This window comes from Bremia lactucae, linkage group LG11, assembly GCF_004359215.1.
Source record: "Bremia lactucae strain SF5 linkage group LG11, whole genome shotgun sequence".
Classification (NCBI taxonomy): Eukaryota; Oomycota; class Peronosporomycetes; order Peronosporales; family Peronosporaceae; genus Bremia; species Bremia lactucae.
In genome coordinates, this window is record NC_090620.1 from 1,220,923 (window position 1) to 1,244,760 (window position 23,838).

Genomic DNA, 23,838 nt, shown 5'->3' on the forward strand with positions numbered 1-23,838 from the left:
AGCTTTTGCTATCTCGGCAGCCCGACGACGAGCTATTTCCTCTATGAGGATTATCCGCTCTTGCTGTTCATCGAGCGGATTCGTAACAATGTTGCACTCAGGGCCCTCTGTCCTGCTCAATGCAGTTGAGACATCAGCGGCGCCACGTTCTGGGAACGGATTCGGGGCTCGCCGACGTTCGTCCGGAGGAGAAGGCGTGAGCGACGCTCTGGTTCCTCGTCCTCTGATGGAGTGCGACTTTCAAAGTCCACCATTCTCTCATCGTCGAGGAAGGTGCTAAGAGTCTAAGACTCACGCTTGATTATCATGGGACAAAGGAAAGAAAAACACAACCAAATGGTTAGCTGAATAGGCTTCTACCTTAAAGCGAAAATGAAGCGAATGTTGTCACTCGGTATCAACAGTCTGATGGGGGAGGATGTATGGGGCACACATCGGTTGGAGAAGCGTTGTTGTGGAACATTTACCTAATGGGTAATATACCTTTATATTCTATTCTAAAATAGTTAATTACCTCAATCCCATTTATTATGGGTAACAAATGTGGTCGCCGCCAGATATAAATCTGACGGCCGAAATCTACTTTTAAATTAGCTAGGGTAAGGTTTTAGATTAAATTATCAAATAAAGCGCAGTTCTTCTTTTGATCTTAAAAGCGTCTAGTGCTTTCTAAGGCTTGCGCATTGATCTGTGAGAGCTAAGGAACATACTTTCGGGCACTAGTTACCACTTGTTTCTTCGAACCCCTGATTTCCATGAAGTGCATTAAGCTTTGATAGCTCGTACGACTCCCTGAGTTGTAAGCACATTAGTGCTATAGAACTAAGAAACTATCGGAGTCTAAAAGTCTTCCTCTGACTTTAGAAGCGAAGTAGCTCCGCTTAAAATACAGTTTTACTTTTCTCTAACTCTTTTTTTTATATTACCTATGGTAGCTATAGCCCCTTAGCTTCTTAGAAACATTCCTCTGTACCCTTGTGTACGTGAAGTTTCGAGGCACCTCACCTTCACTGTAATCATTGTAAGGTTAGCTAGTACTTATCAGTGAAAGGTGCACCGTTACACCTGGTAGCACTTCATAGTCTGTTCAGCGACCTACGCCCGTTCCATCCAACGTGGACATGTTGGAAGAAGAAGGGAGCTTTCCAGCCCCTCCAGAAGATTATCACGCCACGCGTGAAGAATTTCCTCATTTGAGTGGCCTTAAATGGAAAGCGATCGAACGAATGAGCTCAGTCGTAGGCGAAACAGCCGTTGGCGCCAAGCTGTACACTCTTGGAAGAGATGAGAAGTACACGGCCATAGCCGAGTTCATCGAACACGACATTGACGCGGCCCGAGAACAGTAGTCTTGCGTCACCAGCTAGGCTCGTAACAATTGGAAATGTTCAGAAAGCAGCATTTAACTGCTGCGATGGGGCCAACGCTTCCGCATCGACCCGAAAGCTTCAAGATATAAATCACAAAGTTTAAGGCAGTCGAAGGCGACTCGCTTTTAAAATGGCTCGTCAAATTAGACGACGCCATAGATGCTCGCCGCATCAACGATGATGCGACGAAAGTGAAATTTGGCATGTCCAATTTAGCCGGACGTGCCAAATCTTGGGCCTTGGGTCTCACGCTTTACGACCCATTAGTCTTTGGGTCGTATGAGGTCTTTAGGACCCGTCTCAGATAAACCTGTTTAGGCACCACGTGCCGAATTGAGGGCTCGAGCTGAGCTCCTGGATTTGAAGCAGGGCAAGCGTGACATTCACGCTTATGACCAACAGATACGATACCGGATCAGTTGTATCGTTAGTCACCGAATTGATGAACAAACATAGGTAACTGTGTTGATTAAAGGTCTTGCAGACGGACCTGTTAAGATTCACCTGTTCCGGCTAGGATTAGAGTCGCTCGCCAAAGCGATCTTTTTAGCGGAACAGGAGGAATTTAGCCTGAAACAGGCTTTCGTTTGCTCGGGGTCAATCGTCCACCGAGACGACAGGAAAAAGGAGGTTCAGAACCCATGGATCTCTCGTATGCAGAGAGCAAGAAACCTCGCTCTTCAAATTACAAACGTACAAAAATGTAATCGTTGTCAAAAGACGGGCCACTACGCCTAAGAGTGTAGTGCCCCACGGCCAGTGCCTAAAAATACTGAGCGAAAAGACCGATCTCTCGCTAGTAGTGCCCCACGGCCAGTGCCTAAAATTACTGAGCGAAAAGACCGATCTCTCGCTAGGAATGACGCGGATTCGACGTGGTTGCGAAATCGCAACGGCGAGGCAGATCGTCAAAAAACGGTCGAGGTCAGTAGGTGCGGAGCGCCCTACTGTATCCAGCAACGTCAAAATAATTTGCAGGCCTTTTGACGAGAGTTGCTCCTCACACACAACCATTGCGTGTAACTGCCCCAGGGGATGAGGTTAGTCTCATCACCCTTAGAATAAGTGTCACATATGTTGCCACTTAAGTCTCTAGTCGATTGTGGGGCGTCGAATATTTTATTCGACGCTAATCGCTAGAAGACTGCAGACTGAAATCTTTGAGCGCGATATCCCTCTAGCCAGGTGACAGTGCGCCTAGCAACAGGCGCATCTGTAACAGTTAAGAAACTTGTAGTTGGTATCCAATAGACATTAAAGGGTAATGAGTACGATGATGAGCCGTGGCGACGCCTGTCTCTTGTTCATCATATGGCCAACTGATGAACGTCTTGGAGCGTCCACAAGCGTGTGGATGTCCTTCGAGTGAGTGCGATAGCCTCACTTGTGGTTCGGTCGTTCGCATAACGGCACAAGACCTCAGTGTGTATACCCAACACACTATGGAGTTAGTTCCCGACGGCTGTGCACAAGCACAGGTAGCATTGAAGTTCGACCACTCGAATAAGAAACAAGGATGCTTGCTTGAAAAGCAACATCCAAGAAAGCTGAAAACGTCCGTCTATAAGAGACAGTGCGAAAGTCCTAGATCGACTAAAGAGGCGATCGTAAAAGATCTTGCTGTGGTAGCGAAGCCACAGCTAGAGGCAGTTGAGGGTTACTCTTTAATTAATTTCTATGAGAATAAGTCCCCGGAAACCGGTGGTGAAACGTTCCCAGGTACATTTGGAAATAAGTTTTAAAGAGGAAATTGAGACTATAAATGTCTTAGTAAACAATGGATAAAATGTAGGCGCTTATATATTTGATCTAATAGCGCTTCCGAAGTTACAATCGGAGATAACTCAATTGCCAACGCAAGACCGAAACGGGTCTTGCGTGATCTGCGTAGTGACAAAGTCTAGCAGATCTGCGTACAAGTCACAGATGACAACTACGTGGCCGATATTCGGTAGGCAATAGTTTTACTGATAACGAACGGGTTCTCAGCAGCTCATCGATTGATAAAAGTGTCCTCGATAGCACCCCAAGTGGTATGCTATTGGAGTGGCTAATTATGTCACAAGAGCTTAGTTATGCCTCTGCAACATTCAACAGATGTGTGCTAGTCTGTTGAGATCGGAGCGGGATTTCGCAGCGAGCTATTTTGATAGTGTCTTCGATCATAGCAGAGCCATGAACGGGAAGTCGGATGTTGAAGTAAATCGTACCCAAGTCCGAAAGGTTCTTACACTTATGCGTAAGCACAAGTTGCATGCAAATTTCAAGAAGTATATATTCGCTCAAAGCGAAAATCCACTTCTTGGAGGCATCGTGGGTAAACTCTGCGTACACCCTGATCCAAAAAAGATCAAGGAGACCACCGACTGGCCTGTACCAGTCGATGTAAACGGACCGCATAAGCTCCTTGGCTAAGCAGCGTATGCTCGCGCGAATATGCTAAAATGACAATTAATTTTATTTGGTTGTCAAACAGAAATGTAAGATGGTCTTAGAACGCCAATTGTCAGCGTTCCTTTGAGGATATCAGGCAAAGCTTATTGTAACCGCCAATCTTAGCGGTTGCGGGCCAAGGCAGACATTCATGTGGTCTGTGATTTTTTATGCCAGCTGCTGTGCGATAATGCAATATAAAACAGACGACGTAGAACGCGTCATTTCAACCAGCCATACGATAGTAAGAGTGCATGACAAAGAATTCCTTGCCACGAAATATGCATTGGCTAAGTTTAGGGTCTATCTCTCAAAAGATAGACCTCAATTATAATACGGACCATGCGTCTTAACGCACGGCCGTAAACAGTCCACACGTCTCGCAAAGAATGGCGAGATGGTTACCTTTCTTCGCGGAGAATACCTTCTCCATGTAATACAAACTAGGAATACTTAATGTCGTCACTGTACGCTTTTGCGCAGCCCAGTTTGAGCCGGTTGCGAAATAAACAGTGAGGATAAGCCCACTGCTGAACAATAAGTGTTCCGTCGTCAACATTACTTGGCGACGTTAAAAGAGCCTACCAAGACGATAGGGTTCTTAAAAGGTTTAAGGATCACCACAACGATCTTCACAGCAATCCTTTCAAGGTTGTCGAAATTGCATCGATTTCAACAGGTCAATACATAACACGCAATGGTTTACTGTATAACACAGCCAGTGCCGGCGACGCACCTCCTGTCGTCACCCCCACCTATAATGATTTGCGTTTACACATCACGTATCAGTTCCACAATGAATCAATAAATGAGAATCGTGGACATGAGAAAACTTATCTTATGTATGATTTCGTCCGCAAGTACATACGTGCTTGTGAAGTTTGTCAACAGGTGAAGCCCAGTGCTTCATCCTGTGCTTCATTACAATTTCTGCCATTTCCGGCAGAAAGTTGGCTGTCCATATCGGTCGCCATTCTCTTCGGACTTCCCGAAGCCGATCACAAGAACAATGATATTCTTGTGTAGTGATCGTTTCAGCAAGATGGTACATTTTGCTGCATCCCCGGAGTCGATTACAACCGAAGGCTGTTTTCGTGTCTTTATTGATACGAAATTTCAACTCCATGGTTTATCCCGTGAACTGGTATCCGATCGAGGCCCCCGGTTCACGGCGGAGTTTTGGCAATCTGTGTCCAAATCAGTTAAAACATTTGAAAATGTCAACTGCTGACCATCCGGATATAGATGGTCTGACAGAACGTGCCAATCGTATCCACGAAGAGATATTTCGTGGATACGTCCACTCGTTTACGAGTTGGAGCGATGCCATCATTAATTCGATGCATGCAACGCACACGAATTCGATACCATGGGCAATTAAAAAGTTGGAATTGAAATGCAAGCAACAAGGGCTATTTACAGAAACACACAATAGTAGTCACTATAGTGGCTGTTAGTTAAGGGGTGATGTAACAGAGTTTCCCGCTACATAAATATTATTTCCTGTAAAATGGATTTATGAATATTATTTCTTAAAAGAGGAATAATAATGTTATTTCCTATGAGAGGAATAATAATGTTATTTCCTAAGAGAGAAATAATAGGTATTAATTCTATGAGAGGAACTATATATAAAGAAGCACAACACTATTATCTTTTATTATTTTGACTAAATAATTCCAATATTAACAGATTTGGTAATATTGAGGCAGGTGGGGTGAGCTTGGCAAAAAGTCTGGGGTGTTCTAGACATTCCTAGAACTTATATTTATGAGTATTTAAGCTTCTATATATTTAAACAAGGTATCCGCTCTGGAGTTTGTCAATTCCTACGTCGAATGGAGGTGACTGGTATGAGTCGGCGTCATCGTCCGACTCGGTGACCACAGTGAAGGCCTCCGGCTCGCCCGGGTCCGCATCCGTCAAGCTTAAGGGTTCTGACGTGACTACCCAAGAAGTAATGAAAACGTTATTAAACTCGTCAGACCCTTTTGGCATGGAGTCATCATGGGATGACTCAAGGACGACGATAACTCTGGTGATGACAAAATGCATCACGAGGAACGAAGTGATCGTAAGGTCACTTCGATAAGTATGCTAATGGTGGTGCTAGCATGCATTACCAGGGTCGGAATGATCTTAAGATCACTCCAAGCGTAATGTATGCTTGGAAATTAACATCAACCAACGGGAAGGGACCGCAATACGTGCGGTTTGCTTCCAAAAAGAACCCTGGGTACCCTCTACGGGCAACCTAAGAAGCTGTCTGGTAAGACAAATGACTGCTTCAAATTCCGTAGTTCGACTCATCCAGACTTCACATTCCTTGATAGGGCGAAATTATCTTCTTCTTCGATGCCTTTTCCGTTGTCGTGGTACACCTGCAAGTGCAAAAGATGAAAATCCGTTGTTCAAGCTTGCGATGCATTCGTTCAGAATGTGCAGAGCCTGGGCCGCGAAGTCTGGCTTGTCAAACTAAATACTTTTTGGAAACGACTTGTTAAACGGACCGTGGTCAGTGCATCTACAAGCTGCACCGTTTGTCTAGAGAGGCAGGTATACCTTGCCTTTCATGGAGGGACTCGTGTATGCTGTTTTAAGGGTGTAGGGCATGCCCTAAGGAAGCATTCTCCCTTAGGGACCCTCATTAAAGTACGCACATATCTTGTGGGATGCGCGAAGGGATTGAGAACCCCAATACTTTTACGAGCGCGGAAGCGCTCGTTCTCCAATGACACTCTAAAGAAGAGGATGGCCTCGTCGTCCTACATGGGACAAAGATCATTAATGGAACGAGATTCCCAGCTTTGGATACTCTCGCCAACGAACGAGGTATCTCGTTCGAACCCCCCTCACTTCACGTAGTTCAAGGAGCTTTCGACTAGGAAACGCTTCTCACCACATGAGGCCATCAATGGATGTAAGAGAAGAGGAGACATTGGGTACGCCTATCTCGTCAAACCCGAGTTATCACGAAGATCTATGTCGCGTCCTCCGGAAATGGCGGGAGGACATTGATCATATATTTCCGTCGTCGTGTCTTGGTGTCGATGTAATGGGACTAGGCCAAGTCCCTTATTCAGCTCACTAAAAAAGGAGACTGAACCGTGGTGAGGAAACATTGGAGTGCACTTGCGAGGTTGGAGGTAAAATGACAACTGAATTGAAAAGCTGTTATGGTTCCTGTCGCTACTGCTAATTAGCCCTAAGGGCTCCTAGAGATTTAACAAGTAAAACCTACGCATGCATGAATAAAACCTACGAGCTGATATATAAAACCTTGGGTAGACTGAGGTTCAACCCATAGGACCTTGAACTCCCGTGGAAAATTCCCTGCGAAGTGATTGGCTCACGCCACTCACTTCAACCGGTAGAGACACGTTGGACGCGTCACTGTGTTGTTCCCAAGCAGGAACCATCATTTTGTATTTAAATGTAATCTTGAACTTCGACTGGGAAGCTTTAAACTTGAACTTGAAACTCTCATGTCGACGATGCAGTGTCGCCAGATGGTTTCTAGGAAGATGAGTAATGACGATGCGGCGTCATCACTTCATCTAGAGCACAACTGACTACCTTTAGCCCTGGCTCCCATATCTTACCCTGTAGAGACATGTCCCGCTTCCCTCCGTCTCATCTCGCGTGCCCAGCACCTTTGAGCTATGTACTATGGTAAGTACTAAGACATGTAATGAGAGGCCCATTACAGTCGACGTTCGACAATGTTGGTCGCAAATAGTTGCAAGAACGTGCGCAATTTGCGGTCGAGGAATTGTCGAACGAATGGACACGTCAGATGCTCTGACGACAGCTCGTAAAGAAATTTCATCCTTGAAGCATGAAGTAAGGCGTCTGGTCTGTGAGAACGAGACTTTGTCCCGAAATTATCAGGTTTAGACTCGGGGCTACCAGCCTCGGGCGAATGCCTTATACGCTGCCGGTTTGATTCGGAACCGGAAGAACTTCGTACTGATGGTACGGGTGAAGACGTTTTCGTTCGAGCGAAGACGTCAAGCTGGACCTGCCCGGTCATTACCTCGCTCGTTGGGACCAACAAGCTACTCCAGACCACGTGATGGAACGCTTGCTAGAGACGTCCAAGACGACGATTACAGCTGGTCCGTCGTGAAGTTGCTCGCGAAAAAGCAGGACGCAAAAGGTCGCAGAGCTTTTTTTATACCTTGTGGCAGTCAGCGGCGGAGCAAACTCGCTGGTGCTCAACATTGTGCATCACACGTCACCAGAACTTATGAATGTCATGAGAGCCAAGAACCATCCGACACGGACCGACTACTTGCGACACGCAGAAGAGCTGACACACTTTGAACCTCGATAGAGCTCGGCAGCGGATCGGTCGGGTGTGAAGTCGTCGCAGCGCATGTCGAGCCGTCGTCCTAGCGCAATAGACGCGGAGATGTTTTAAATGCGGCGAGTTGGGCCACATTCAAAAGAACTGCCGCGCCAAGAAAAAGGACGGCGGCAGAATCAAGCAGGAGAATATAAATGTTGACAAGCTGCCGGCATTTTCAAATTAAAGAACCTTTACCCTTACCTCACCATTTGTGCGGTGATCACCTTCCTGATTATTGCAACCTTAAGGGAAACCATCTTCCAAAACTGCAGCACGTGTCTCTTGTTCATCTTGTTCCAATGCTTGCCAAGTATTATTTACCAGATTAGAGACAGCCATAGTTCCTATCAAATTTTTATTTTGTGTGTTGTATATGTGTAGTAGATTTTGGTTTGAGAGAAAAAGGGCACACTGGCGTCGCCTTCAATATAATTCCTAATGGCCAATTAAATTGCAACAAACGAGACTATGTTAAGCCGATCAAATACCTCAAACTCGAGTTTAGCAAAAACCTGGTGGGTCTAGCTAGACATTCCTTTTATTTATAAATTCTCTAATTTAGGAAGATCAGATACGCTTGAAGCATCGCAGCAATCGGAAAAAAAAACACTTTCTCTGCTGTCATAGCAATGCAATACTTACAAAGCAGCAGCCTTGTCTTTACGCTGGTTTGCGGCCAGGAGTAAGCGTACCTGCTATCTTGCAAGAGGCCAAGTTATTGTCTCCAACATTGTAAATTGACAGTCACTCTTTAGCGACCTCAAGCCATGAGTGTCCTACAATCTGCATTAATAATGTGCAAAAGCTCTTCGTCAAATTTGTATAAGCTTAACTTATTCAGTTTTAGGCTTTTTTAGATCTCGCTCTTGTTCCTTGCCTGAGCAATGGATATTAAGGTTAAATAAACAAGCATGGTTAGTAGCTCAATCATTCACGGGCTTAATTTGCTTTGACTTACCCTCATTTTCCACAATAGAAACAGCGACGTCACTTCTGTTGCCGACAGCACGAGCTTTCGGACCCCAGTTAGGCTCTGGATTTAAAGGATAACGCAATGCTTTGGGCTTGTTATCAGGTCCTGAGCGCTTAAAAGAAAAACTAGCCTCAAACTTAGGCTCCTTAGCAAGAATGCGGCTACCTGGCGTCTCCACACCATCACGCTTCTTATTTAGCGGATGCTTTTTCACCCAGCAGCGCATTATATCCCATATAACATCGTTTGGCGCAGTGGTTTTAATAGCTTCCGATACCTTGTGAAATTGGGAGACTTCGTACCCAGCGTGGCGGATGGCGCCTTGAATTTGAGACATCCGGGGATTGGAACAGTGAAGGACTTTGCTTAAGCCTGGAAGAGTGTAGTGCAGCGGAGCGTCTACGAGCTCTTCAGCAATTGATGTAAGCAGTCCATGCAGGCGAGCTTTTGTGGAAAATTCAGAGGTACTAGTCTCCACGCGGTCTCGGATCCTTCGAACAACATCGAGACTGTGAAGAGGTGCAGACCAGATCGGTCCCGCCATTTTGTATTTCCCATTGCACTGGTCGCACTCTATACCAACAATTGGACCGCGAGACGCATGAAAGGTATTGCCACTTGACACACCAAGCGGTTGCAAGTGAAAACTTTCGCACTGAACACACTGATAGACATACGAGAGCTTCGTCATTGCTTTTTTCACATTCACCGGCGATCGAAACACGCGAACGAATACGCGAATGTAAAAATCAATACTACACGACGCAATCGGCACAATATGGCGTGCATAGCGATTGGCCGACGACTCGATCGTCTGGAGTACCATACGCAGAGCCATCTCGTGAACATAATGCGACTTATTAGGCAATGCTCTATATCGTGAAAAGCAGACCTCAGGCTGCTTGCCTGATAAAACCGGCATATCCGTGCACGTGACACAGAGTAATCCACCGTTCGTTATGCTCTGTACAGCACTGTCTAAGAAAATTGAAGCTGATCCGTATGGATCCAGGTCAATGACATCGAATTGGTCTGCTGGCTTCCTATGATTGTACATGACATCTGTCGCATCTGCTTCATTAGGCACGACTTGGTCCAAAGGAAGCTCATTAAACGCAATATTGCGCCGGATATTATCCACAGCTGCAGAGTCCATGTCATTGACCAAAATGGATTTGACACCTGGAATTTGCTGAAAGTAGCGAATAGAGCGCAGGCCTGAGGCTGCTAAAGCCTCAAGTATACGAATACCCTTATCTTTCGACGTTTCGTAGAGTTGCGACTCAATCTCCTGGTCCGAAAAGTCCTTGGGCTCAAAGGTGGCGGCACCCTGTCCCTCTGCGATGGCAGCTTTGCGCGCCTCCTTGATCAATTGCTCACGTGCACGCATTCGTGCATACTCAGATATAATCGCGATGCTCAAGTCACGATTGAGCTCTTGCACAGGATTATAAAAGACCTGATTCTGCTCTGGAAACACCAAGACGCCGTTGCCCTCGCGAATAATTTTGTGACCAGGCGGGGCGACCTTATTCTGCAGCTTCTGCGCCAACGAAGCAGCAGTCGACGATTGCATAGTCCGATTTGGTCTACAAAAACTTGCAGCTTGTCGAAGGTAAGAAATGCGCAACGTCGACGGAGTGGCTGAGGATGAAACAATGATTGACTGGTCAAAGCGGTCGATTAGTGACGAAGTTTTCAAAAAATAGAGCTTTTGCTTTAATTACTATCGAGAGAACTTTTCTTTGCTAAACAACATGAAAAACAACAAGAGATGAATACCGGTAAATCAATACCGTGCAGTTACGCCACATGGTTTCAGGGGAGCCATATCCCCATTATTCTGATACGAGAAATTAAAAACAATAGCAGGCAGTATCATTATTTCATGGATGGACAGCCGAGTGCCAGCCAACGCGGAGGTACTGTACCCCCTTCTTACAAACCCACCATCGTTGCCGTATGAGACGAATTGGTGTCAATTTGACGTCATTTTGTAATCGTATCTGACTTGTAAACCAACGAATGAAACTTAGGTGGGGGTCGAGGCGACAGCTCAAGACGGAGAGGAAGTGGCGGGCGAGGCACGTACCGTCGTGTACAGACACCTAAGACCGATGTAATGAATACGTCAAGCTCTAAAGCGAATCAGGATGACAAGAGCAGCTATCGCTCGGTGCTTGTCGTCGACGACGCGGCTAATGACGCGGCCCCACCTGCCCCGTATCGTTCCTCGCTAAGAAGTTCGCTTGAAAACGCCAAGACGAGCAAAACTAGTGAGCGAAAGGATTTTCAGACTAAAGAGCGACGGATAATCTCGTTGTCCTCGCCGTCACCACAAAAGAAAACGACCAAGAAGTTTGTTAGCAGTTTGTTACAATCCACTGCACATGCAAAAAATGAACGAGAATCGACATCCAGGCTAGAGAACGATGGTCAATCTGGACGAAAAGTGACGAAATATAAGCTTCGTCACTCAAATAATCAAGAGCCACCGAGAGCTTTGAATCAAAGAAAAGATGTGCAGCTTCCTCATAGTCGAGACCATCCACGTCGTTCGAACAGTCGAGAGCCAAGGCAGTGGCCTGGAGACGAGCTGAAATCAAACCACTTTAAGAATCAATCAGGAACGAATAACAGGCTGCATAGGAAAAGCAGTACGGATAGTGGGTCGTCACTGCGATCCGACCGCAGTGATACTAGCTTCCGTAGCGAGCGCTACAACGACGAACGCTGGATAAGCTTAAACGAGCGACCACAGTTGCTGCAGAAGCATCCTGCCAATCCAGTGCCGTTAAATTCGTCATTGAAAGACTCTTTAAAGAGCAACACAAGGGAAGATCGCTCTCAAAAGGGTCGTCCTGCATCTGAATCAATTGGTCGCTCATATAACCAACTATCGCAAGATTCGTCCCGGCGATTATCTCTGGATGGGGTAGATGCTTTAATTCGTAAAAGTAGCTCGAATTTGGCTAACATTGAATCGGGAACTGGAATCCGTGCGCATTTGGCTGGATCATCCGGTAATGAGGGACGGAGTGTTAATGCTTCTGCTATACATTCATCTGCCCCAAAGTCAGAGAATAATGCTACTCAAGGAATTGCTGGCATAATAGCCAAGACGCCTACTTTTACTGAAATTGATGATATTGAGCGTAGGCGTCGTGCAGGCATCTTCAAGGAACGGATGGAAGCACGAATAATGGCACGTGGTGGCAGCGTGGCTCAAATGATGAAGGTCCCAATAGATTCACTGGAGAATGAAGTCCGGCATCATAGTCCAATTGGTGCCAAGAATAAACTCAAAATTGAGACCGTAAAGGATGCTCGAACCCGCGATTTTTTTAGTAAGCGCGAAAATGAGGACGCAGAGCGGGAGACCGCACGACGTGCTGTTCCATTCAAGTCTTCGCTAAGAGAGCATGTATCAGGAAAATCCCAGACAGCATCAATTAATTCAACACCTCAGGCTATACTGAAGCCAGCGTCGAATGACACTAGACAAATGCAGACACTGTCAGCGAAGCTTACGTCATCTCAAAAGTCTGTATCACGCGCCAGAAAGTTGCAATATTCAGTTACAGAGCTAAGGAGGTATGCCAGCGATAATTTGCTTTGCGCTGCATTCTAATGCTTACGAGCTTTTATGCTGTTCTACTATGCTGTGAGTAGGCTTATGATATTCGCGGCTCCTAAGCCACCAGACTTAATCAACATGAAAATTGTGGAGGTCATTCAAGTTCGAGATGCGATCTTTGCAGCGAAACGGTCTACAGGAAAACTTAAAGTAGGAATTGGAATTAGGAAATCGATTGGCAGCACCTTAAGAAGGGGCGATAGGTCAAGTGGTCGTGGAGTTGACACACGAGATGCAAGACGAGATAAGCAAGGTGGTCGTGGAATTAGTCGAGGAGGTCGTGGAAGTGGTGGCCGCGGTGGCTATGGTCGAACTCCACCGCCACCGCTCTACGATGGTCCAATAGAGCCTTTGAAAATATCTGAAAATCGATGGAAGCCCACAAAAGGGATGGAGACTTCATCTCTTGAGAAGACTCTGAGTCATGTAAAAAGCATGCTTAACAAGCTTACGAGAGAGAAGTTTGTCAAGCTGACAAATGAGCTTTGTGCGATCAGCATTGACAATTATGTTCTTTTGAGTTCGATCGTTTCAATCATTATGGACAAAGCACTGGAAGAGCCAAGCTTTGCAGATGTGTATGCTGATTTGTGCAAGGAATTTTATATTCGGACGATAAAGCAAACTTGGAATTTTTTAAGTGTGTTGAATGATGAAAAAGGCTCCTTTTACTGGACTGGAATTGACAAGGCGAAGTTTGCGGAATACGTAGGTCCTTTCGACAGCCCACGTAGCTGCTTCGATGACGCAGATGCCTCTGAAAGTACAGCCACTGAAATTTGCGAATTTCAATATATATCTGGTGTTCATTACCGTCGTCAGGGGGATTGTTTGATTGGCGTGGGTGAAAAGGCTATTGGAGCGTACTTTTATTCAAAGCGGAAGATCAATGAAATTGGTGATGATGAACCTTTTGGGGGTCCATTCCTGTCAGCTGAGCTTGCAAGGCTTGAGGCTGCCAAGCAAACTACGTTCAAACGACTACTTATTATTCGTTGTCAAAGCGAATTTGAGAAAACAAACAAGCATGCTGGATTTATCAAAGCGAAGGAGGAGGAAGAAAATGACCCTCGGCGACGTGAAATTCGTGCAATGCGTGCAAAAGCAAAAATGCTGGGTAATATTCGCTTTATAGGTGAACTGTACAAAGTCGACCTTATTAAACAGGCTGTAGTTCAAGAATGTATCTTCTACTTGCTAGGCTTGGACTTGATGACAGGAGAAGATGGACAAGAGGCCCACGCTCAGGCAGTCCGCTTTCCCGATGAACAAGATTTAGAGGCACTCTGCAAGATGTTAGCAACAGTTGGGAAAAAATTTGACCAGCCGAATACGAAAACCATTATGAAAATAATAATTTTGCGCATGGTGGAGCTATCCAATGATACAAAGCTGCCATCTCGAGCTCGGTTTTTGATGAAGGATATTTTAGAAACGAGAGATCATATGTGGGAACCTCGGCGAAAGGAAATGCAACAAAAGACATTGGAAGAGGTGCGAAAGGAGGCATACAAGCTTCAGCAACAAGGAAAGAATGCTCAGCATGATGATGTACAACGACGCCGCCAGAAGGCACGGATCTCGAGTGCTCAGCTTGCAAAGCAAAGCACTAACCTCATTGTTGCAAAAAAGGAGGAGCCCGAGCACGACGAAACGCTTGAAAAAACTCCAGCTCAAATGTCAATTCGCATCAAAAGCACAATTGAGGAATATCTTTCAATATTAGATCTCGACGAAGTTATCACGTGCATCCAGGAATTACCCGGAAAGCCGTATAACGTCGAGTTTGCTGAACAAATTTTAAACAGAGCGCTGGAGGGCAAGGCCGATGAACGCGAGCATGCGGTGGAATTACTTGTTAGGCTATATGAGCGAGGCACGCTGGATGCAAACTCTATTCAGACAGCCTTAGTCAATGTCATGGAATTTCTTGTCGATATGAAGATTGATTTGCCGCTCATTCACCAATACTCGGCGCTTATCTTTGGCCGATTGGTTTCTGCAGGCTGTTTTGGTCTATCGTGGATTTTCTCACATGCTTTGTCGAATTGCATTGAGTGCGAGCTCACCTCAATGGTTTTTGCGGAGGTGCTTTCGGTGCTGGAAATGGAGACTGACGAGAGAACAGTCATCCGAATGCTGACCAATGAAGAGATTACACCAGAAAGTGTTTTGCCTACTGCTATGAAGAATAAAATTGGTGTGGAAGAATATGTTCGTAAACATGGTATTGATAACTATTTTATTGACAGTGAAGACGATCTTGACGAAGATTTTGCTGAAAAAATGCGCAGCACATTGGAAGAGTATCTATCGATAAACGATTATGACGAATTGGTGCGGTGTATCGAGGAGTTGACAGCCGTACCGGATCGCTGGCGACACTTTGTGCACATTATGCTAATCTTTAGCCTTGAAGTAAAGCAGTCGGTACGCAGAATCGTGAGCGAGTTGCTGCTACAGCTTTTCACAGCTGGCAATATCTCAGCTGATGACATTACCGCTGGTCTCGAAATTATATTGGACGATTTTAACGACTTGCATGTCGATATTCCTCAGCTTGCAGTAAATCTGAGCGACCTGTGGACACCACTGTTTGCGAAGAAGGTGCTTTCTATCCAATGGTTAAGCGAGGCTTGCTCTCATCTGATTGAAAATGGTGTCGCAACAGACGTTTTTGATGCCTTGCTGTCCGCGTACGAGTCGCAAAACGGCCTTGAGGCACTTGTAAGCTGGTGGAAATGGCAGGCGAACACAAAAGCAATTTGGAAGCAACTGTCACCATCAGAACCCAAAGACAAGCGCGTTACGAAGTGGGAGTTGGTGCTACAATGAGAGAATACACGCACTAACTATCCTTGTCTGATGGAGAATGTATATGCACGACAATAGTATTGTCGACCTTTGTCTAAATCGACACAAAAGAAGCCAGGATGGATTGTTTTTCATAAAGACGGGTCTTATGGATCGTTAGCTCCATAATTTAAAACATGAGTTGTATTTTACTGAATATAACACAAGCACCCTGGGCTTGAACCCGGTCTACAGCTCGGCACTTCAGTATCCACCACGGCTATTTCACTAGCCACTGACACCTGTTCCCTGCCGTCTGCACATTTATACACTTCATAGACGCGCACTTCGTACGAACTGGTTGGGTTCAGGTCGTCCAGAAGCACTTCAGAGGCCTCAGGCGCCGCATCCACGTACTGAACGTTCTTGGACCCTGATTCTTTATACTCGTAGCGATACCAGTGCCCAGCATTAGAAGTTTTCACTTCTAGCGTGATAGAGAACTCGGAGCGTGTCTTAAGCTTTGCCGGCGCTGGTCTTGCAAGAGACGACGCCATTTTGAACCCGTTTATTATAACAGAAAAAGCCTTGAGAAATTCAGTTTTCGAAAATCGTAATTTAGCGCACCGATCAAAAAATGAAGACAAGGTGTTTCCGTTTTACCGACACAAAAATATGAGGAGCGCGAATTAGCTTAATATTAAACGAGTTACGAAAAAGGGAGCAATCTATTACATCAGTTCGTCAATAGATTTTTTAATTCCATGGCAGCATTAAGTGTATCTGTCAGCTTCGCCGCGTTCTTTCAACAGCTCTCGACTTCGATGCCATCTAGTTGTAAACCATGTATTTCGGTGTAGACGAGAACTTTTTGTATCCCTTGATAACCTTGTTCACCGACTCGAGAAAGTCCTTTTCACTCACAGATTTGCGGCGCGCGCGAATTGCAAACATGCCAGCCTCAGTGCAGACACTACGGAGCTCAGCACCAGTTGTATTGGGGCAGAGCCGACTCACGAGCTCGAAACGAATGCCGCGGTCGCAATTCATACTCTTGGCATGAATTTTAAGAATCTGAGTACGTCCTTCTAGCTCCGGCAGATTAAATTCAACCTTACGGTCCAATCGACCGGGACGCATGAGCGCTGGATCAAGAGTATCAGGTCGGTTGGTAGCCATGAGGACTTTAATGTTACCACGAGGGTCAAAGCCATCAAGCTCCGTCACAATCTGCAGCATTGTACGCTGGACTTCGTTATCCGTTCCTCCTTCCTCGGAGCTGCTTCGAGCTCCACCGATCGCGTCGATTTCATCAAAGAAAACAATACACGCTTTCTTGGATCTGGCCATCGTGAAGAGCTCTCGTACCATCCGTGCACCCTCTCCTACATACTTTTGCACTAATTCACTACCAATGACACGGATGAAACAGGCATCCGTGCGGTTGGCCACTGCACGGGCTGAGAGGGTCTTGCCCGTGCCAGGAGGTCCGTAGAGCAGCACACCTTTAGGCGGATCAATACCCAAATTTACAAACCTTTCGGGATGAAGAAGTGGAAGCTCCACGACCTCTCGAAGCTTCTCTAATGCATCTTTTGCCCCTCCAACGTCATCGTACGTGACGTCGGGCTTGTCTTCGACCGTCATAAGCGACACCGTCGGGTCGATCTTAGGTGGTAATGGGATCTGAATCGCGTACTTTGTGCGGTCCACACCCACGCGCATCCCTTCCTCAATGTCGGTGGGTGCGACTTTCTCACCAAGTCCCACGACAAATTTAGCAATCTGTTTGACGTTAATCATGTACTTGGCGTCCTCCTCACCAGCATTAATAATTTTGGTGCAACGCGCCACTTGTAGTGGCTGCTCCTCCTGCATCATTTGTTTATCACTAACAAGATCCCATTGACTCGGTAAACTCAATCCTGTGTCGCTCTCCTTGATACCAATTAGGTCGTTCACGGCTTTCTGTGCCTTCTTAATGTCGTCTTCAACCTGTTTGATTACGCGCGAATATGGACCCAGTCCGTACGTTTTTAAAAGGGCAATATCACCCTCATCCAGTACCGTCTCGGGTCCAGCTAACAGGTCGTCCCCCTCGTTGTCGTACTGTTTCGTGTTGCTCGTCTGGCACTCGCCGGCAGTCATGTTGATTTAAAAGGAGAAGGGAGATCCTGTGTTCAGGTAAGTAACGTGTCCGACGGCCTCTTATTAAAAGCTTATGATCTCGAATGCAGCACGGTCTTCTATTTGTGGATGTTATGATAGATCTATTTCATTTGAGAGGTATGTCGAACGCGAAACTTTATCTTGCTTAGATTAAGTTGACATTTGTAAAGAATTTGCGGCGCGTTCCCCCTTATCCCCGGAGTACCTTTTATCCGTTGAGCGATAACCTTTCCACAAAGAATTATCGGATATACTAAATTTAACGTTCTGTAATATATGCTCAACTAGCAAATATGAATATTTGCACAACATCATCTAGGAATGCAGCAAGTGCGGCTGGGGATAGCCGAAATGTAGGGTGCGAAAGCCTATAGAGTTTACACGTATAGACACAAGCTCACGTTTCGGAGGCCATTACTTTTGCAGAAGTCGTAGGAAAAGATAAATAAAAATTGTCGGCGGTGAGCATTGAGTCGTAGTTGTAGTTAGATTAATATATTAAATGTGCGATTAATACTGAGGAGTGAAACATGGGTTTAACATCACAAATTTTGGGATTCCTGTAGTGGCAAGTAGCATTCTAGATTAAATATAACTAAGAGTCAAGGACATCATCCAGCCAATCCTCCAGCTGCTCTGTCCCAGTTATAGTAGTATCATTAGATACAGGTGTGTCCAGGATTGGTAATGCAGGTGTTAAATTGGCTCCGCTGGGAGTCGGCTGGCTAAGCTTAAGCAAACAGTCTAAGTCTCTATCTTCTTTTGAGTCAGCTAGCGTCAGTGCTTCTGCAGCAATTGCAATGTCTCCAGCAACTTCTTTGGCAGCCTCCTTGTCAGTAGCGTTTGATGACTCATACGGTAAATCAATCTGCCAAATATAGAACAACGTCAGGCACGACGTTAAACTAGTAGACAATATGAGGGACTTGCGCAATATTTGGGGTCCAAGCGGTATCGAATCGCGGGTGCAACGAGCTCTAGTTGTGAAGCAATCCAATTGAAGTCCTGCAAAGGATCACTTGGTGTCAAACCTTAAAGAAAGTATGCAAGATCAGTTTTCCCTACTAGCACTGCGATAACACCTCCGTAGCCATCCCCAATTTCGTCCGTCTCCTCCCACTCCTTCATTGTACGACTCTGAAAGTATTCACCTGGTGCAACCCCCATTTTTTTCCGGTGAATTTGCTCGGTTGCGAAGAATTGCGTACGATCAGCACTAATTTCTTGACCAGCATCGTTATTGTTGTCTTTATCCTCGTGCTCCTCGAAGCGGTAGGCGTTGGAGCCTAAATTTCGCGAGTGACTTGATTGACCACCTCCGTGACCTTTGCGGTGCTCTCCTGTTGTGTCATCCCTCCCTCTTCCACGACCACGACCGTGCGTCGCGCGAAATTCAACTTGAGAACGCCCCATCTATATCGGTTGGCAAACAAATCAACCGACTTACTAACTTTTTGAATTTAAAAAAAAATGTTTATTCTGTAAGCATTCGACCAACAAGTTTTTAAATATAAATGAAATCAACTCCGATTGTTCATTAGGTGACTATTCAATGGGATTTACTTCTTTGATTTCTTGGTCGCAAGCTTACGCTGGTAGAACTCAAGCTCCTTACCCTCTAGAATATAACCATCAGCGCGGCCAGACTGTCCAGGGCGAGACGAGATAACAGCAAGCAGACGGCCGGAAGCGACTTGTTCGTCGATTTTGGAATCAAGATCGCGAGTGCGCTGACGACTGGCCAGCTTGCGAAGAACGTGGTCCGACTTCTTAACAGGTTCCTCTTCTTGCGGCACGGCATTCTTCTTGACACCAATCTTGACGCCATAGTGGGCTTCGTACCATTGACGGAACGGAGTAGCGTCGACTAGCACCACAGCACCTTTAACAAGCGTCTTGGTACGCACAAGTTCATTGTTCGAAGCGTTGTATACGACGTCAAGGATACGCGTCTTACGAGCGCAAACTTCCGTGCCCCACGAAAAGTTGCCGGTTTCTAAGTGCAACGCACGGAACTTAAGGTGGCCACCACGGACACGCACAGTGTGCACACGCTTGCCACCGAGTTTAGTGTGGGCAGGCTGACGGCCAAGCTCAAATTTCCTTTTTTTGCGGAACTGCTTGCGCTTACCACCAGTTTCGCGGCGTTTGTGGCGCGAATCGCGAGAGATACCTATTCATTTGAGCACATGTGACTAGTTAGAAGCAATTAAAGCAATTCACCGATACTCTAAGTCGGATCAACATCATGGAACGACTGCAAGGTAGAGAACCACGGGCTCGAATGCTGCCCGAATAGGGATGCAGCAGAGAGCCGGAGATCGGACGAGACGGGGAATTAGAGAATTCAAACCCGAAAATCGACGCATGCGTACAAAAGAGCAGCATCTCTACCTTGCGAGAAACACCACAACCGACTATGCAACGGTGGAGTAGAAAGCAGAGAAGAGGCTGTGGGGCTTACCCATGATTCCGACGGAGTAATTTCGGTTTTGAGAATTCTGTTGAATTGGCGCCCCACGCAAAAGCCCCTCAGCCAGTCACTGTGACCACCAACCCGTACCGGTTTTTTTTTTTTGACTCGGTTTCTTAAGAAATGCAATTAGAAACTATTGCTCCAGCTTTTTCACTCAAGCTCCTCGAGAAGTTGAACTGATCCATGCCGCAAGAGGAGTTTTCCGCAGAGCTCTTGCACCTCTACTATGGTGCGTTCCATCACGTCTCTAATATGACAATATAAATTACATTGTAGTGCACTGTTCAAAATTCAACTGTCTTTTACTGCTCTTCTGATGCTGTCCAGATCGGCTCTTCCCGTACAAACAGATGACCCAGTGGCTGGGCTACGACGGAGGTAAGTTCTTACAAATGCAATAGACGATTACATTGATCTAACTATATCAACTGTAGGCGAAGAGTTGCTCTTCCGCCGTGAGCTTTCGTACACTTTAGAGAATGACACGTACATCCGATACAAGGCCTTTCACAATGCCGAGGAGCTCAAGTCAAGTATGATCAAAACGCTGCCCTTCAAGATTGATATCGGCGCCATCTTTTCCGTCTCTCCTGCTGACAAAGGAAAGGTCAGCTCTACAGTTTTTAAGCCCGAGCAGCGCGAGCTTGTGTTCGATATTGATCTTACGGACTACGACGACATTCGGACATGCTGCGAAGGAGCTGCCATTTGCCACCGCTGCTGGCGATTCATGGTTGCAGCTGTCAAGGTGCTCGATGATGCGCTGCGTGAGGATTTTGGATTCGAAAATCTGTTGTGGATATATTCTGGACGTCGTGGTATTCATTGCTGGGTCTCGGACGAAAGTGCTCGTAAGCTTGAAAACGAGGCTCGGGCGGCGGTCGTCGGATATCTGTCCTTAGTAGAAGGCAATGAAAACGTAGCTAGGAAAGTTAAGCTACGAGAGCCGTTGCACCCGTCGCTTGAGTGAGTCATTTCTTATAAGATCACTATATTCGGTGGCAACTTTTGCTGATCTTTTTCTCTACTGGCTGATAGTCGTGCTTACCGTCAGCTGGAGCCAATGTTTGTGGATATTATCTTGTCGGACGAGGGTCAAGGAATAATGAACTCGGAAAAACAGTGGACGACTTTGCTGGCCATGGTGCCTGACGAGGATATTATTGCTAATTTAACGCGTCGTTGGAGCGCCACGAGTTGCACATCAAGCCCAGCAGAAAAGTGGCATGAACTTAGGAATGCCGTTGAGAAACAGGTTGTAAGAAATGCCTCTTCGATACGCGGTGGCAGCAACATCAAGCGTTCTGCGCCGAATAGTGACGCTAACAAGCGCTTTGTCGCAGCTGAGCTCCGCACGTGTCTTCAGGAGATTGTGCTTGCGTATCTTTACCCGCGCCTAGATGCTAACGTATCCAAGCAGCGGAATCACTTGTTAAAGAGCCCATTTGCTGTTCACCCAAAGACGGGCCGCGTATGCGTACCCATCGACAGTTCTTTGATGGAGTCGTTTGATCCATTTGCAGTGCCCACATTAAGCCAATTGCATGAGGAACTCAACTCAGATAAATCTGCAACCAGCCTAAAGAAGTATGTTCATTTTTTTGAGTCATCCTTTCTCAAACCATTAGCTGCAGCTACTAAACGAAAAGAGCGCGACCTCCGAGAGAGCGACGCTGCCATGACTGGCGACTGGTAGAAGATGAAATCTGTTGGGTCCACGTAATATAAAAGACTACAGCCTCTGCGGGTATTTCTATTAAATGCCTAGACATAATATTGAGGCATCATGTTTCGTATACTGAAACATTGATCCAAAAGACATGAGTCCAGACGCAATAAGCATCAAAATTTAGTCTCGACGTGCTCTCGCAGCCTTAAAACGCGAGACTCGTTTCACGGGTTGCTGTAGAAACGAAAATTAGTAAACATGGAGCCATGAACTAATGCATACATATTATTGAGTACTCACAGCTTCGCCAACGGGTTCCAAAGTAACAATTTGCCCAGAATGGTTGCTAACCTGAAAACGTGACGTCCGCGTGTTTGAAAAAGGGGTGGTAACGGGTACAGGCACGGTTTCTAATGCCTCGTAGCTTTCATGCTCCATGATGCTTCCAGAAAATGCTGTCGACGCAGAGGTAGCCGGGACCGGGACCCCCGAAGTTGATGAATTTGCTGAAAAAGTGGGTTCCATTGATGGCGCATTCTCCGCTTTTGGCGGCTCCGAAGACAGCTGTCTCTTTATTTCTTGACTCTCGGCATACGTCCTATTTGCCTTATCATTCGCCTTGTCGCGCATTTGCTTTGCCTTTTCTTCGAGATTTTTGTCCGACGGAGACAATTCTTTGGCCCGTTCAAATGCTTCAGCAGCTTCTTTATACTTTTCCAATGCAGCAAGAGCGCACGCCTTCCGGTAGTGTCCTTTCACCCATGGCTCGTGCAGTGAAATAGCTACGTCGGAATCTTCTAAGGCCAGCTTGTAGTTTTTCAGACGATGATACGCTGCAGCGCGGTTGCCATACAAAATCTGCGAGCATTAACGATTAGCAAATAAGCCAATTCCTTAAGTTGGAAAGCGCACAATTAACTTAACGCACATGAGACGTGGAGTTCAGCTCGATAGCTTGTGAATAATACTGGACGGCTTCCTTAAATCGTCGTTTGGCAAATGCGTTATTGCCGTTAGCCTTGAGAGCAGCTATCTGAGCTTCTACCGACTTAATCTCTTTTACTGCATTGTCCTCTTCATTTAGTCTGGCACCAGCAGCTTCAAGCTTTTCTAAGTCTTCCATACGCTTCATCATACCGTCCCAATTCCAGGCTGCCTGTTTCCTGTCTTGTTTCAGTCGCTCTTCTTCTTCCAGCTCAAAATATTCCTTGATGTCTGCATGCACCATCAATTCTGATCACCATTTGCCTAACCAGTATTCTCTTATCTCTTACTTACCTTCATCCAAAGCAATTGGAATCGAGCCAAGCTGACTTTCCTCTTCGGTCTCCTGAATCTTAACAATATTTTCGTCCTCAAACATTTTCTGTAGTTGCGCGACGCTGTCCACGTCTGTCTTCTTCGAATTAAGCTCCTGTAAATTATTCTCCTCTGTTTGTATCTGCTTAAGTAAAGCTTTAAAGCTAATTAAACGAAAACATTTCTTTAACTGGTATGGTGCACCTAGAGGAACATACCTTCCTTCTTGCGCTTAATAATATCAAGCGCTTGGGTTGCCGAGCGCCATGAAAAGTATTCGTCTCCAAGATTCGCCAGCACCTCATTCGAGTGCACAATCTTGCCAGGAATCATTGCACGCTTGCCTAATGGCACCATCACCTTGTGTGATATTTCATTGGGCAATTCCGTCAGCGCATCTGCCACAGCATCGAAGCGGTCTACCCGGTCCTGTAGTTTCGTTAGCTGCTCGCGGACATACTCAATGCGCTGCAACAAAGTTGCAGTAAAGAAGCGATCAATATTATGTTAGATAGAAGAAGGTGTCTTATCTCGCGCACCTCCAGCACCAGCCGCCTGCTTGCAGCTTCCGCCATCGCACCAAGAGTTGCCATTGGTATTTTTAAGGGTAAATTTGTAAAATAGAAGCCAGGTCTTCTATTCGGAATTTTACTGGCAGGCGCGCAGTA

The 23,838-nt window shown here is 46.0% G+C and overlaps 5 protein-coding genes across 5 annotated transcripts; 2 read left to right on the plus strand and 3 right to left on the minus strand.

Annotated features, from left to right (window-relative positions):
• Positions 1-11,015: 11,015 nt before the first annotated feature.
• CCR75_004112 (uncharacterized protein) lies at positions 11,016-15,599 on the plus strand (the record flags this gene model as incomplete). The annotated part of the gene is made up of 3 exons (XM_067962202.1): positions 11,016-11,049; positions 11,164-12,721; positions 12,800-15,599. The coding sequence occupies 3 exons, from the start codon at positions 11,016-11,018 to the stop codon at positions 15,597-15,599; spliced, it is 4,392 nt and encodes a 1,463-aa protein (XP_067817802.1).
• Positions 15,600-15,766: 167 nt separating this feature from the next.
• Positions 15,767-16,114, minus strand: CCR75_004113 (uncharacterized protein; the record flags this gene model as incomplete). The annotated part of the gene is made up of 1 exon (XM_067962203.1): positions 15,767-16,114. The coding sequence occupies one exon, from the start codon at positions 16,112-16,114 to the stop codon at positions 15,767-15,769; it is 348 nt and encodes a 115-aa protein (XP_067817801.1).
• Positions 16,115-16,388: 274 nt separating this feature from the next.
• CCR75_004114 (uncharacterized protein) lies at positions 16,389-17,705 on the minus strand (the record flags this gene model as incomplete). Its single annotated transcript, XM_067962204.1, has 1 exon — positions 16,389-17,705. The coding sequence occupies one exon, from the start codon at positions 17,703-17,705 to the stop codon at positions 16,389-16,391; it is 1,317 nt and encodes a 438-aa protein (XP_067817796.1).
• Positions 17,706-20,385: 2,680 nt separating this feature from the next.
• On the plus strand, positions 20,386-21,898 carry CCR75_004115 (uncharacterized protein; the record flags this gene model as incomplete). Its single annotated transcript, XM_067962205.1, has 4 exons — positions 20,386-20,431; positions 20,530-20,580; positions 20,637-21,168; positions 21,241-21,898. 4 exons carry the CDS (start codon positions 20,386-20,388, stop codon positions 21,896-21,898), a joined length of 1,287 nt encoding a protein of 428 aa, XP_067817795.1.
• Positions 21,899-22,051: 153 nt separating this feature from the next.
• CCR75_004116 (uncharacterized protein) lies at positions 22,052-23,763 on the minus strand (the record flags this gene model as incomplete). The annotated part of the gene is made up of 6 exons (XM_067962206.1): positions 22,052-22,105; positions 22,172-22,729; positions 22,800-23,086; positions 23,150-23,326; positions 23,389-23,638; positions 23,710-23,763. 6 exons carry the CDS (start codon positions 23,761-23,763, stop codon positions 22,052-22,054), a joined length of 1,380 nt encoding a protein of 459 aa, XP_067817798.1.
• Positions 23,764-23,838: the final 75 nt, after the last annotated feature.